The sequence below is a fragment of the Hyla sarda genome, chromosome 3 (assembly GCF_029499605.1).
Source record: "Hyla sarda isolate aHylSar1 chromosome 3, aHylSar1.hap1, whole genome shotgun sequence".
In the NCBI taxonomy this organism is placed as follows: domain Eukaryota; kingdom Metazoa; phylum Chordata; class Amphibia; order Anura; family Hylidae; genus Hyla; species Hyla sarda.
Genome location: NC_079191.1, coordinates 332,981,714 through 332,996,502, shown reverse-complemented (window position 1 = coordinate 332,996,502; position 14,789 = coordinate 332,981,714). Strand labels below are relative to the sequence as shown.

General features: G+C 40.2%; 1 protein-coding gene across 1 annotated transcript in view; it reads right to left on the bottom strand.

Moving 5' to 3' along the window:
- LOC130360801 (sulfotransferase 6B1-like) overlaps positions 1-14,789 on the bottom strand; it is a 33,011-nt gene that overhangs the window by 1,501 nt on the left and 16,721 nt on the right. Inside the window, exons 2-6 of the mRNA XM_056563365.1 lie at positions 10,355-10,464; positions 9,597-9,686; positions 6,210-6,336; positions 4,308-4,402; positions 1,296-1,452 (exon numbers count right to left, since the gene is read on the bottom strand). Of these exons, the coding sequence (XP_056419340.1) occupies positions 1,296-1,452; positions 4,308-4,402; positions 6,210-6,336; positions 9,597-9,686; positions 10,355-10,464 (579 nt within the window). The remainder of the gene's footprint in view (positions 1-1,295; positions 1,453-4,307; positions 4,403-6,209; positions 6,337-9,596; positions 9,687-10,354; positions 10,465-14,789) is intronic.

The following is a 14,789-nucleotide window of genomic DNA, read 5'->3' as shown; positions in this document are numbered from 1 at the left end:
TCAAGTGATAATGAGTGATACAAACGGGCATATATACACACCGCCCACCATCAATTAGTGACATCATAAGTGTATTAGCATACATAAACAAACATCAAACAGACATAATCGTGCATTGAATATCAATCATCACAACACGATTATGTCTATTTGATGTTTGCTTATGTATGCTAATACACTTATGATGTCACTAATTGATGGTGGGCGGTGTGTATATATGCCCGTTTGTATCACTCATTATCACTTGAGAATGCTGGCGTGAGGCCGGCGAAACGTCGCTTTTGTACTACATGGAATAAAGCACTTTGCATTAGATTCCGGTGTGCTGCATATTACTACTATTTATTTATATATATATATATATATATATATTTATATATATATATTTATATATATATATATATATATATATATATATATTCTCTCAACAAAAAATATATAGTAGAGGTACGGAGGGAATAGTTAGTGGAGGTATGGGATATGAGGTTGAGATATAAGGGCGGATAGGCAGGAGAGATCGCGGAGGTCCCCAGCAGCGGGACCCCTGCGATCAGACATCTTATCCCCTATCCTTGGATAGGGTATGAGATGTCTCAAGTAATTTGTATAGAGTATCTTTGCACAGTTATGCAAGTATTTTACCATTAGTCTGATAAATGTGACAATTACACACCAGAGTCAATAACAGTGGTGACTTTATTTACTTAGCTGGCAGCAAAGATATTAACACTAACAATAGGTCACTAATTAGGTTGTCTATACACAGTACAAGTGCCATGTAAGTAGCTTGAAGCCTATAGGTCCTTACTAAACATGTATATTCAGACTAGATCCTACTTAATCTGGGCACCCTTTTGTGAAATTACTAGGGGTAAATTTCTCCAAACACATCTAACAGATCATATACAGCAGTACTTAAAGGCTGTGCAGCTGTGGTGTGACTTTAAGGGTACGGTCCCATCAGTGCCTGATCTGCGCAGCAGGAAATATGCTGCATATTTTGCAATCAGCATACACATAGGGTGGCTACCCGGTGGCAGCCCTGTGTGTTCAGCAAGGTTTGGGGGCGGTGCAGTGCGTCACAGTCCCGCTGCAGCTGCGCAGCCCTGCCCCCAAACCTCACTGTAAACACAGGGCTACCAGGTGGCAGATCGGAGAATACGCAGTATATTTCCAGCTGCGCAGAAGATTTTGCCCAGCGTGAAATACTCTGCATAAGCACTACGTGGGACCATACCCTTAGAGAAGAAAGATACAAAAAGAAGAATTTGGAAGTAATGCATTAAACTACTTACCTTTTCGGAAAAAAACATTTCCAAGATTTCCATGTGATTCACTAGATTTATCTTTCATGGACTGAAAAGTTGTGTTTTCTTGAACTTTCTGGAGTTGCTCATCAGTCAGACTGAACCCATAGAAGTCACAGATTTTTTTTAGTTCCGCAATGAGATCCTTTAAGAATATAAAATAAAAAAAAGGAATAAGAAACAAATTGATAAGCCATGAGCCCTTTTCCAACTTCTGTAGGTTTATAAAATGTAGCTGAAAAGCATCTGTTGCATTTTGTGTTAATTTTTTTGTACATTTTTTAATGTTTTTTTTTTTTTTTTATGTTTCTACTTTCTGATTGTAATTTTTTATTTGATTTTAATGCATTATTATGGGGGGCTGCCATCTTACCTGAACTGTTTTAACAGTGTTTATAGGTAGACACACATAGCTGGCCCATACCGAATTCAATACAATGGCAGGGGTGTCTGGGCATGCTATGCAACCTGTGTAAGTGGTTATTCTACAAAGTTCACTGTACTTCTGCCTGTGATAATAAGGCTAGGTTTCCACACAAGTTTTTTTCTGGCAGTTTTTGGAATATTGCCACTGCAGTTTTTGAGCCAAATCCAGAAGTGTATTCAAAAGGAATGGGAAATATAAAGGAAGGACTTATACTTCTCCTTCCTACGGGATTCACTTCTGACTTTGGCTCCAAAACTGCAATGGCAGATGTCCAAAAGACACCAGAAAAAAACCTGTGTGGAAACCGATCCTAAGGAGGACACTGCCAGAAAGTGATCTGTAGAGAACAGGAAGTTTCAGCTAAGTGGTCAAAATAAAAACTGCTAGATGTCAGGATTATTTGAAAAATATATACACAGTGAAATAAAAAATTAGAAAAACAAACACCAAAAACATTTAAAGGGGTATTCGCCCCTAGACATATCAAGTGATGGAGTACCCCTTTAAAAGAAAGTTTTTACATAAAGACTTGATTAGAACAATAGGACGCCTGGAAGTGACGGAAAACGTGGACATAGTGACGGACATATGTCGCCTGTCTGCCTTTCACCTAGCAATTACTCCTTCGCCTGGTCCGATCTTCCTGTCTGCTGCAAGTATATCTTGCCTGTATTATTCCTCACTTGTGGTGGCAGATTACTACATGTATCTTTTTGGACTGGCTGCAGCAGTCTAGGCACCAGGATTTGTATAGTACTTTTGTTTATTAACAGCTTGTTATTAATTGGACAGGAGTCAGACTTCATTTACTATTGTAGTGTGGGACGGTGTCAGGTGAGAGCCCTGTGGTCAGACAGAAAATAAATTCTAAAAGAAAAGAACTTCCTGTGGAGCATACAGCAGCTGATAAGTACTGGAAGAATTAACATTTTGAAATAGAAGTTATCTACAAATCTGTTTAACTTTCTGGCACCAGTTGATTTAAAAAATGTTTTTTCCACCGGAGTAACCCTTTAAAATGGCTGTGTTCCCAAGGCCCAAAACCTGCCGTGTGCTTAGAGGTTAAAGGGGGTATTCCAGGCCAAAACTTTTTTTTATATATCAACTGGCTCCGGAAAGTTAAACAGATTTGTAAATGACTTCTATTAAAAAAATCTTAATCCTTCCAATAGTTATTAGCTTCTGAAGTTGAGTTGTTGCTTTCTGTCTAACTGCTCTCTGATGACTCACGTCCCGGGAGCTGTGCAGTTCCTATGGGGATATTCTCCCATCATGCACAGCTCCCGGGACGTGACATCATCATTGAGCAGTTAGACAGAAAACTTCAGAAGCTAATAACTATTGGAAGGATTAAGATTTTTTAATAGAAGTAATTTACAAATCTGTTTAACTTTCCGGAGCCAGTTGATATATATATATAAAAAGGTTTTGCCTGGAATACCCCTTTAATGCGGATTTCTAGGACTTAGTGATTGATGGCGTATGCTCTGGATAGACCATCAATATCTATTTGGTAGGGTGCAAATACTTAGTACCCCCTTTACTCATCTTTTCAGCAGAGCCATGGCACCCAGATGACCACAGCGAAAGGATCAGCTCTGTACATTGTGTAGTGCCTGTGACTAGCACCAATAAAAGGCCCAGTTTGCAGTTTTGCGACAGGTCTTCTCTTTCTGCTTTGGACTAAAAAAAAAAAGTGATCCAGCACAATGCCTTATTTTCACAAATTAAAGGGGTAATCCTTTGGATAGGGGATAAGATGTCTCAGGGCCGGAGTACCCCTTTAAGCCTTATGGACACAGCAGAGCTCCTAGTAAAGTGCTGCATGCCTTTCATGTGCTGTTATACTGACCGCTTTGAGTGCCCTGTACAAAAGCATTTACTCTTTTCTAGATAAGGCAATCAAGCAGATCACCATTTTTTCTTAGATTTCTATGGAATCCCCCCCAAAAAAACATTGTATGTTCCATTTAAAGTTAGAGATATTTGGAGTTGAAGTAGAATTAGGACTACATGCACTACAAGGGGTGCCCTGTTATACCACCTTACAAAATTTGGCTAAATTATGGTCATCTGCATTGGCCTTACAGCAAAAACTTGCATGCAAAACTATTAAAATTCACAATGTGAAAGGTAGAGATGAGCGAACTTACAGTAAATTCGATTCGTCACGGACTTCTCGGCACGGCAGTTGATGACTTATCCTGCATAAATTAGTTCAGCTTTCAGGTGCTCCCGTGGGCTGGAAAAGGTGGATACAGTCCTAGGAGACTCTTTCCTAGGACTGTATCCACCTTTTCCAGCCCACCGGAGCACCTGAAGGCTGAACTAATTTATGCAGGAAAAGTCAGCAACCGCCGAGCCGAGAAGTTCATGACGAATCGAATTTACTGTAAATTCGCTCATCTCTAGTGAACGGGATTAAATTAAGGAGCATATTACCGAAATTATTGCAGGCTATTATTATCTTGGAGCAAAGTCAACTCGAAGTAGTCTTCTCACGGTAGTTTCTACAAACACCAGAGCTTATTTCCATTACTGTCTGTTATCTATTTACTAAATACTTTACTTACCGTTTTCATATCTTCAAATGTAAGTAAAAGGACATTTCCACCATCCAAATATTTTTCCCAGCCAAGAGCATAGTCAAAGTACGATCCATAAATGACTAAAACAGAGAGTAAACTATTAGTCAGTAAATTACACAATTCTGCGGAAAGCAAAACAATTTAGTTGTAGTCCAAGTTTAAAAATTTTGTTACAGATACAGTGGTCCCTCAACATACGATGGTAATCCGTTCCAAATGGGCCATCGTTTGTTGAAACCATCGTCTGTTGAGGGTATATTGCTCACGAATATTCGCAATGCGAATTTTATTCGCGAATATCGCATATTCGCGAATTCGCGAATATTCGCGAATATAGCACTATATATTCGTAATTACGAATATTCTTTTTTTTAAATTTTTTTTTTTTCACAGTACACATAACAGTGATCATCCCTCTCTGCTTCCAGCTTATGTGGTGTAAAGAAGGCTCTAATACTACTGTGTGAGACTGGGGCGCGAATTTTCGCATATACGAAGATTTGTATATGCTAATTTTGACATATGCGAATTTTCTCTTATCCTAATTTTCGCATGCACGAATATTCGCATATGCGAAAATAAAACGGTAATATTACGAATATGCGAATATTCGCGAATATATGACGAATATTCGTCCATATATTCGCGAATATTCGCGAATTCGAATATGGCCTATGCCGCTCAACACTAGTTGAGGGATCCATGCAATGTAAAGTATAGGACAGTGGTCTACAACCTGCGGACCTCCAGATGTTGCAAAACTACAACACCCAGCATGCCCGGACAGCCGTTGGCTGTCCGGGCATGCTGGGTGTTGTAGTTTTGCAACATCTGGAGGTCCGCAGGTTGTAGACCACTGTTAGAGGAAGTTGTACTCGCCTGTCCCCGCCGCTCCGGACCGTCACCGCTCGTCACCGCTGCCTGGGATGTCGCCGACCATCGCTGTCGCTGCGTCCCCGGGGTGTCCCTGACGCTCCGGCAAGGCCTCTGCTTCCCCGGCATCCGCGCTCTCCGTCGCCGCCATCACATCGCTACGCACGCCGCTCCTATTGGATAACGGGACAGCGTGCGCGGCGACGTGATGACGTCGATGGAGAGCGCCGACGATGCAGGGGATCCCGAAGAGGACGCGCTGGAGCCCCGAGGGCAGGTAAGTGATTGCCAGCGGATCACACGGGGCACCGTAAACGGCTATCCTGTGGCAGCTGAAGAAGTCTGCGCTGTCGGATAGCTGTTTATGCGATGGCCCCGACATACAAAAGCATCGTTTGTTAATGCTTTGAAAGGCCATCGCATGTTGAAATTATTGTATGTCGGGGCCATCGTAGGTCGAGGGGTCACTGTACTAATATTTACCTAAATCACCTCAAAGTATTAAGATGTTCCTGTAAACATACATTATGCACACATAACAATGCACTACTGTGGATTAAGGCATGCTTATTTTTTTTTCCGATAATAGAAGTTCTTTCTTTAAAAGGGGTTGTCTGCTTAATACTATTGTATCCCTTAATCACAGGATAGGGGATAAGTAACTGATCGTAGGGGTTGCATTCGCTTGGACCCCCCACAATCTCGGGAATAAAATGCAGGCTATCAGTGAGGAGCATGCGCTGCTGACGGCTTGCGCGCCATTTTTTTCTATATTAGCGCCGGAGATGCCCGAGTACTGCATATCTTCATCGCTCCTACAGCAGTGAATGGAGCATGTACCATCTACAGCATGACCTCCAGTAGCCTAACACATTTATTATAATTCAAGTCACAACATTTGCATAAATTATAACAGGAATCTACATCAGCTCCTTCCTGGCGTAGATTGTGGCGCACGGTAAGTAACAGACTGGTATACTTAATCGACACATAATACATGTATTGTTAAATTACCATCTCCAGTAATGAAATCCTTGAAAAATGCGTCCCAAGAGCTGTATGAGGGAAGCACAGGGTTGTTGTTTGAGAAATGGTAATAAGAAACAGCTGCATCTTTTGGATTACGAAGAATTATCAAGATCTGCAATAAAAGAATACAGAAGTATGTTATTATGAGTGCTTGTAGTATTAAAGGGGTATTCCAGGAAAAAACTTTTATTTTATTTTATTTTTTATATCAACTGGCTCCAGAAAGTTAAACAGATTTGTAAATGACTTCTATTAAAAAAATCTTAATCCTTTCAATAATTATCAGCTGCTGAAGTTGAGTTGTTGTTTTCTGTCTGGCATCAGTGCTCTCTGCTGACATCTCTGCTTGTCTCGGGAACCGCACAGAGTAGAAGAGGGTTGCTATGGGGATTTGCTTCTAAACTGGGTGGTTCCCGAGACACGTGTCATCAGAGAGCACTTAGACAGAAAAGAACAACTCAACTTCAGCAGCTCAAGTACTGAAAGGATTAAGATTTTTTAATAGAAGCAATGTACAAATCTGTTTAACTTTCTGGAGCCAGTTGATATATAAAAAAATTAAGTTTTTCCCTGGATAACCCCTTTAATGTTGGTACTATTTGTTAACAATTTCTTTTTACAGAGAGAAAAATGCACAAATAAGAATCATGCATAAGGGCATTACCTGATTGTCTTATTCTGACATGAGAACTGTGGCGATTTCCATATTAAAAAAACAGTTTTGCTTAAAAAAATCTCCCCTTGACTTTAATGAGAGCTGGTGAACTGTGAGAATAGGAAGGGACATGCCATTCATTTCACAGAGCTCCACTCTGAAGCTCCTATAATTGAAGCCAATGAGAGCTTCAAGACAAACTACCCTTGTGGTGACCGCAGCACAGAGGAAGCTAGGTCTTTGCCCGTGTGTACATACCCTCACCGTTTATGGCTCATTTTGACCTTCAAAAAAACACTGCCGTTTTAAACAAAAACGGTCTGAAAATTTCTGATGTTCTTTTCAGCCTCACCTGTATATTTGGGACACTTTCATTTACTTGGAAGTTTTTTTGGGCTTCAGCAAAAGCTAAAAAATTTAGATTTTCATGGGATTTTTAAGTTCTGAAATGTGTGCCAATATACAGACATACAGGCACATAAACAGCTGAGGCTATGTTTAAACCCTTAAGGACCAGGGGATTTTCCGTATTTGCACTTACATTTTTTCTCCTTATTTTTTCTCCACATGATGGCTTATTTTTTTGCGCCACCAATTCTACTTTGTAATGACATCAGTCATTTTACCCAAAAATCTATGACAAAATGGAAAATAAAATAATTGTGCGACAAAATTGAAGAAAAAACACAATTTTGTAATTTTTGGGGCTTCCGTTTCTACACAGTACATTTTTCGGTAAAAATGACACCTTATCTTTATTCTATAGGTCCATAAGATTAAAATGATACCCTACTTATGTAGGTTTGATTTTGTCGTACTTCTGGAAAAAATCATAACTATATGCAGGAAAATGTATACGTAAAAAATGGTCAACTTCTGACCCTTATAACTTTTTTATTTTCCGCGTACAGGGCGGTATGAGGGCTCATTTTTTGCGCCGTGATCTGAAGTTTTTAGCGGTTCCATTTTTGTATTGCTCAGACTTTTTGATCGCTTTTTATAAATTTTTTCATTATATAAAAAGTGACCAAAAATACACTATTTTGGACTTTGGAATTTTTTTTGCGCATACGGCATGGACCAAGCGCTGTAATTAATGATATATTTTTATAATTGGGACATTTACGCATGTAGCGACACCACGTATGTTTTATTTACACAGTTTTTTTTTTTAAATGGGTTAAGGGGGGTGATTCAAACTTTTATTAGGGAAGGGGTTAAATGACCTTTGTTAACTTTTGTTTTTCACTTTTTTTTTGGAGTGCTATAGCTACCATAGGGACCTATAGCACTGCACACACTGATCTCTTATGCTGATCCCTGCAAAGCCATAGCTTTGCATGGATCAGCGAGATAGGGGCTCGATTGCTCAAGCCTGTAGCTCAGGTTTGGAGCAATCAATCGACGATCGGACGCTGCGGAGACAGGTAAGGAGACCTCCGCTTGCATCCTAGCTGATCGGAACATCGCGATTTTATCACGATGTCCCGATCAGCCCGACTGAGCTGCCGGGAAGCGTTTACTTTCACTTTCAGACGTGGTGGTCAATTTTGATCGCCGCGTCTGAAGGGTTAATAGCGCGCGGCAGTGCCGCGCGCTGTTAGCCCAGGATCCCGGCTATGAATAGCAGCGGGGACCGACCCGGTGTGATGCGAAGTCACGACGTGACCCCATTTTAAACACCGGGACTGGGCTCAGGGCGTACAAGTACACCCTGAGTCCTTAAGAGGTTAACAAGGCCTCGGCAAAATGAAAGAAGCAATCTGATTGGTTGCTATGGGCAACTTTTCCTCTGCATATGTATTGATAAATCTCCCCCAATGGGGGAGATTTATCAAAATCTGTAAAGAGGAAGAGTGGTGCAGTTGCCCATAGCAACCAATCAGATCGATTCTTTGTTTTCCCACACCTCTTCAATACTGAAAGAAGCGATCTGATTGGTTGTTATGGGCAACTGCACCACTCTTCCTCTGCACAGGTTATGATAAACCTCCCCCAATATTTGGTTAGCATTTTTCTCAGTATTTTTAACCAAAACCAGGAGTCAAACAAACACAGAAAAGGTGCAAATATTTTCCGTTGCAGTTTTTTCCTTTTTTGGTTAAAAATACTGAGCAAAATACCGGCCAATATACTATATGTGGACATAGCCTAAGGCACTTAACGTTATGTTCTCAACTATTATGAATGCAAAACAGTGTAGAAACAAAGAGACATTTTTCCACTGAGCCCAACAACTTTTGGGACATAAAATTGGCAATCCAAAAATAAAGTCACGTTTCCTAGGCCAACAATTATCTCTCCCTCCCTATACACATGATTGTTCATCATGGCTGAACGTTCAAGTGTGGTCTATGGGGAGCTGAGGGGTAAGCCACAAAAAGACATCTCTGGCACAGAATAAAAGGATTGGCCAGCAGAAATTCAACATGCATGACCCTTCTCCACACCAAATCATCACCGACAGTTGGCCGGACCTGCGGAAGTTGAAGGGTATGGCAGACTTAAATCTATGGTGTATGGGCACCTTAAAACATACCCATAGCACCCCTTTATCATTGCTATTAGTACTCATACTCATGTATGTCATTACATTCTTGAATGAAATTACAATTTGCGTGTTCATAAATATATTTGACAGCTATGTAGAGCATCTGATATACGGTATCTAAAAATATTGGATAAAGATCCTAGCTATATATAATCAGCTACTATACCTTTGTCTTCTTTTCAAATAAAGATTTTGAGATATTCTCATGAGTGAGGTGCGATGATATAACTCTTGGGGAAGGTTGTTCATTCAGGTACTGAAAAGAAAAACAAACTGTGGAACATTAAGAAAATTATAAGTCTTCTCCTGCATGTAATGTTAGCAGGGGAAGGAAGCACTTGGGATTTACTACTATATTCAATACTGCATCTGGACTTGTCATTGTTTTAAAGGGGTACTCCGCCCCTAGACATCTTATCCCCTATCCAAAGGATAGGGTATAAGATGTCTGATCGCTGGGGTACCGCTGCCGGAGATCCCTGTGATCTCGGCTGCAGCACCCCAGAAATCTGGTGCACTTAACGAACTTCGCTCTGTGCCCGATGACTGGCAATGCGGGGCGGAGGGTCGTGACGTCATGGGAACGCCCCGCTCGTGATGTCACAGCCACGCCCTCTCAATGCAAGTCTATGGGAGAAATTTTTGGATAGGGGATAAGATGTATAGGGGCGGAGTACCCCTTTAAGTTGCAAGTCCAGCAATTAGCCCTATATGGCAAGCACTGCTCATGGCTGCTAAGGCCACATGTACAGGCAACCTAAGCGGCATAGTCCAAATGGTAATGAAATGTAGAGACAGGCTCATCAAGCAACTAAAAGTATCAGAATAAAGGGAAAAGTAGCTGATGGAAGAAGTGGAAATAATAAAGTTATTTCCAGGGAGTAATGTTTCAATGACAAAATAATCTTCTATAATGTAACAAACCTTGTATTTTTCGGGTTTTCCAAATTCAAACATTGCTTGGTCTATTGTTGGTTCTTTGTTGTGAAGCTCAAATAGCATTTGATGAAGTATCTTTATTGCCCAGTTTGTTCCTAAAACAGAAAAAATCTGTGGATATTTGTTCTGTCAATGTACACATTGAATATTCTACATACCAATTAATACAATGCACAATATAAAAAAACATTATATTCTGCTTTACCATCCACTACAGCCTACAGATCCCAGTGGTTGGATGAAGCATTGATGTCTTATCTAATCTTTATTCCATCAATGTGTTTGGCTATAATTTCTAAATAAAGTAGCATCTAAGAGTATTCTGATATTCTACAATTGTTATATTGTTGGGGCTGGGTTTTTTTATGTAGAAAAAATGCCATGGCAAGGTGTTAACTGAGAGTCAATAGGGATTTATGAAACGCCAAACCCGCTTAGTGTTTTTTTTTCTTTAGCATTCTTTCACTCATCTTTGATGTTTTTCTGCAGTTATGGGCCCAATGGAAGTTTTCCAAAATTGCAGCATGTTGGGACTATGGCTTTTTTGGACACAATATTTTCTCTTCAGTAGAAGTCTATGGAAGAAAAAAAAAATGCCATAAAAACAATCAGATGGGTTTAGCATTTTTTTTTTTTGTTCTGGCATTTTTGCCAAAATTCTTCAACTGAAAGCCTTGAGGCACATGATTAGAAAAAAAAAAAAAAAAATCACACAACTTGGCATGATAAAAAAGGGTGTGTGTGTGAGAGGGTTTTGGGAAAGGGGGTGGATAGGGTTGTCTTGGAAAAAAAATGCCCCAAAAGACTAAAACCCACTATTTTTGAAAAAATAAAAACACAAAAACTGGATCTTTTATTTGCACTGTCATATACAAAAACTTTCGATATGTTGTAAAGCATGTACAACCAATAGGGTTTGCAATTGCTTTCATTAGAAATTTTTCAGTATTTCATACTGAAAAAGCCAGTCAAACAACTGCCAAACCCCATCCCCCCCACCCCCCCCCCCCCGTCTGCTTGGAAACATACTAGTCCTGCTGTATCCATGCATCATCACCTATGGCATGGACACACTTTCTTGATTGACAGCTGTGAGCGCAGGGCTCATAGCTGGAGGAAAAATCCTCCCACTGTTAGCTTGTGTCCCGCTACTGTCAGTGAGGACAAGCTGGGAGTTGTAGTTTTGCTAATGCTAGGGGAGATGTGAGCAGACAGCATACTGAGGGAGGGGGCGGAGACCTGCACAGTGAGGCCACGCCCCCTCCCTTTCAGAGCAATTCAGACTAGTGAGCTAAATTAAAAGTGTAATAAAAATAAATAAATAAAGGTGCTAGACACAAAAATTAGATGTACATGTTGTTTTGTTGGATCTGACGGGTACGCTTTAAGAGTACAAAATAACAGGGCAGTTTCTTGAGGTTTTTTTTTTCTTTTCAGAAAGAAAAAACAAGTGGAAACTTAGCCTCAAGCATGTAGTCATAATAATAAAATACTAAAAGGAGCATGTTGTGGTCTGGAATCTACTAAGCCAGTTCATATATAATACAACAATAAAGAAATAATTGTAAAACACAATTCTCTCTGAATAAGCATTTGTAAAGCCTCCCAACAAAACTATACAAGTAGGGGTATGTCTACTCTTCCCCACTTCTAGCTGCATTTCATTCAAAAGACCACTGTTTTCTAAACAGGGTGCCTCCATCTGTTGCAAAAATACAATTAGTTGCAGAATGATCTCCCACCCAGCGGTCGCTCCACCCATTGAAGCAGATAGGCTCCCTTTGCACACCTTACTAGTGATGTCATGTTTTGGCCACACTGTAACCTGGGAAAACCTATGACCTGAGTAATTTTGTATGCTGTTAAAAATAAATATTGGAGTTAAAATCATAGAAGAATTGTGAGACCACCACCACACACAGGTAAAGACACTACATTATAAACTACACTAACTTTACAGCCCCTGTAACATAGTCAAATAAAAAAAATCCTGGAATACCCCTTTAACTAACAGCTTCATTAAAGGCTGAGGACAACTTTGCATTAAAGTTATTTATTACAGATCAGAAAATCAGCTCACATGCCTGATGCTCAGCACACTGATCCTTCACAGTAGACATTCAAAAAGTAACAGTCTGGCACTCTTAAGAAAAAACTTTAAAAGGGCTTGTCCAGGTTTTATAAAATTTTCACTATGGTGCTTGTGGTGTCAGGTTATGCCTTAAAGCATATCTGTCATCACTGAGCCAAAAACAAACAAAAAAAATAATAAACATTGCTGCCATACTTGGTATTGGTCTCTGATCATGTCCAGCCTTTTTTTTTTTTTTTCCCTGTGCGGTAAACACACCTTGTCTCCTGTATAGGCTTCTGCTATTCTCCTACACTCTGTGGACACACACACACTCAGCTGTGGTAAACACACACAAACATACACTCACACACTCATTATATGGCTTCATGTATTCCCCCCCCCCCCCATCCCCCTACAGCATTATGAAGATAGTTGTCTGTGTTGGAGATGGCACACACTGCTGCCAGCCTCTGCCTCTGGGTCTGCTCTCCCAGCTATGTCAGTGAGAACAGAGCCGACATCTTTGCCTCATCACACTGCCTCACACTTTGTTCTGCAGAGTGATTGACAGGCCAGCACAGTGCTAAGCCTGCCCCAACTTCCTGTAATCTGACTGAGCTAAAGAATTGCCTCAGTTGGTTTGCATAGGGACAGCAGTATGGAAAAGGATATGGGGACCCCCAGTGGCCACTGTTTTAGGGGGGATTTTCAAAATGGCCAAAAAAAATAGTTACTTTTATAACATATAGTATATTTGTTTTATATTATAAAAAAGTATCTTGGAGATTCACTTATATTCACAGGCAAAAAAAATAATAATAATTTGTGACTGTGCCTATTTAAGTGCTTTACTTACATGTGGGGATGAATTGATCCTTTTTTGTATTTTCATGGTCCCCCCAAGTTAAGCATTCCATTGGGTTTCTGGATGACTGTTGTCCTGAGGGTTTCCCAGGATCCTGTTTGGCTCAAGACAACAGCCAATCACAGAGGGCTTGGCTTCTTCTAGTCTTCCCTGCCAAGCCAGCCCCCTGATGATGTGAACGATCCAGCTGTACGTGCCGCAACACCGACATTCAATGCATCTCCCGCTGTCACATGATCTCTGCAGTCTGCAGACAGAGGGAGACAGATTAAACGGCGTAGATGCACGTACAACTGGACCATACATGTCATTAGGGGGATGGCTTGGGAGGGAAGACAAAAAGAAAACAAGCGCCCTGTGATCAGCTGTTGTCTTGAGCTGAACAGGATCCTGGGCAAGGCTTGAGACAACAGTTATCCACAGGCCGGAGGAATGTTGAACCAGGAGGGATGATAACAAGTGTCAATCCACCCCACACATGTAAGAAAAGTAAAGCGCTTAAGACATAACTTAACATCACAGGCATGATAGTGAAAAGTTTCTAAAACCTGGATAAACCCTTTAATTAAAAGTCTGTTTTAACGCCATTACAAGTATGGGCAAATGAAATGGGCTGTGATCATGACTAAGGTCTAGAACAGCCAGAAATGCATTGATCTGTTTGTCCACAACAATTGCCTTGTTTATATTCCACATAATTGTAATGGCTTTTTAATGGTCTTTAAATAATGGGGCTTTATTTAAGAGTGCCGGACCTAAGAGCTAGAACCTTTAACATCTTTTTATCAGTATTACATGTGCTAAGAAAGCACCTATAGATTGATTTCTTCAGAATATCTGCTCAATAGGCACTAATCAAGTCTTTGTTCACCTGACTCCTAAGCTGTACTATTTCAAGCTGTATTCAAATTACTGTATTTCACTGGATTTGTTGATTAATGGAATCCTAGCATCAGAGGTCTTGATCCTGTGCTTTGAATAAAGAAACAGCTTCACTGTCAAAAAGTTGTGGATCACAGAGTCAGTACCACTCTGCTTGTTGCTTAAATAAACCCCAAACTGATTTCAACAGAAATGTCTGTAACAAATCTGCCATAGGTGAATATAGTCTAACACTTCAACTGGCAGAACTCCTAGAGTATACAGTAGATGGGATGGAAACTTTTCTTAACATCAGATTATTGTGTCTGGAGTAAATATGACACCGTTCAGAATGCAAAATCACTAGATAAAGCTCAGTGCAAATGATAAGGAATCAAACAATTCTTAAAGGGTACCACTCATCAAATAAACTTTCGATATATTTTAGATTAATGAATGTTGAATAACTTTCCAATAGCATATTAATGAAAGATATGCTTCTTTCTATTGTATTTTTCCTGATCAGCATGAGTCAGAAATGCTTGCTGACAGGACTGGAGTCCTAAACACTCAGAGCTGCCAGCCTGCTTTGTTCACAGCCAAACAGGCTGTGAACAAAG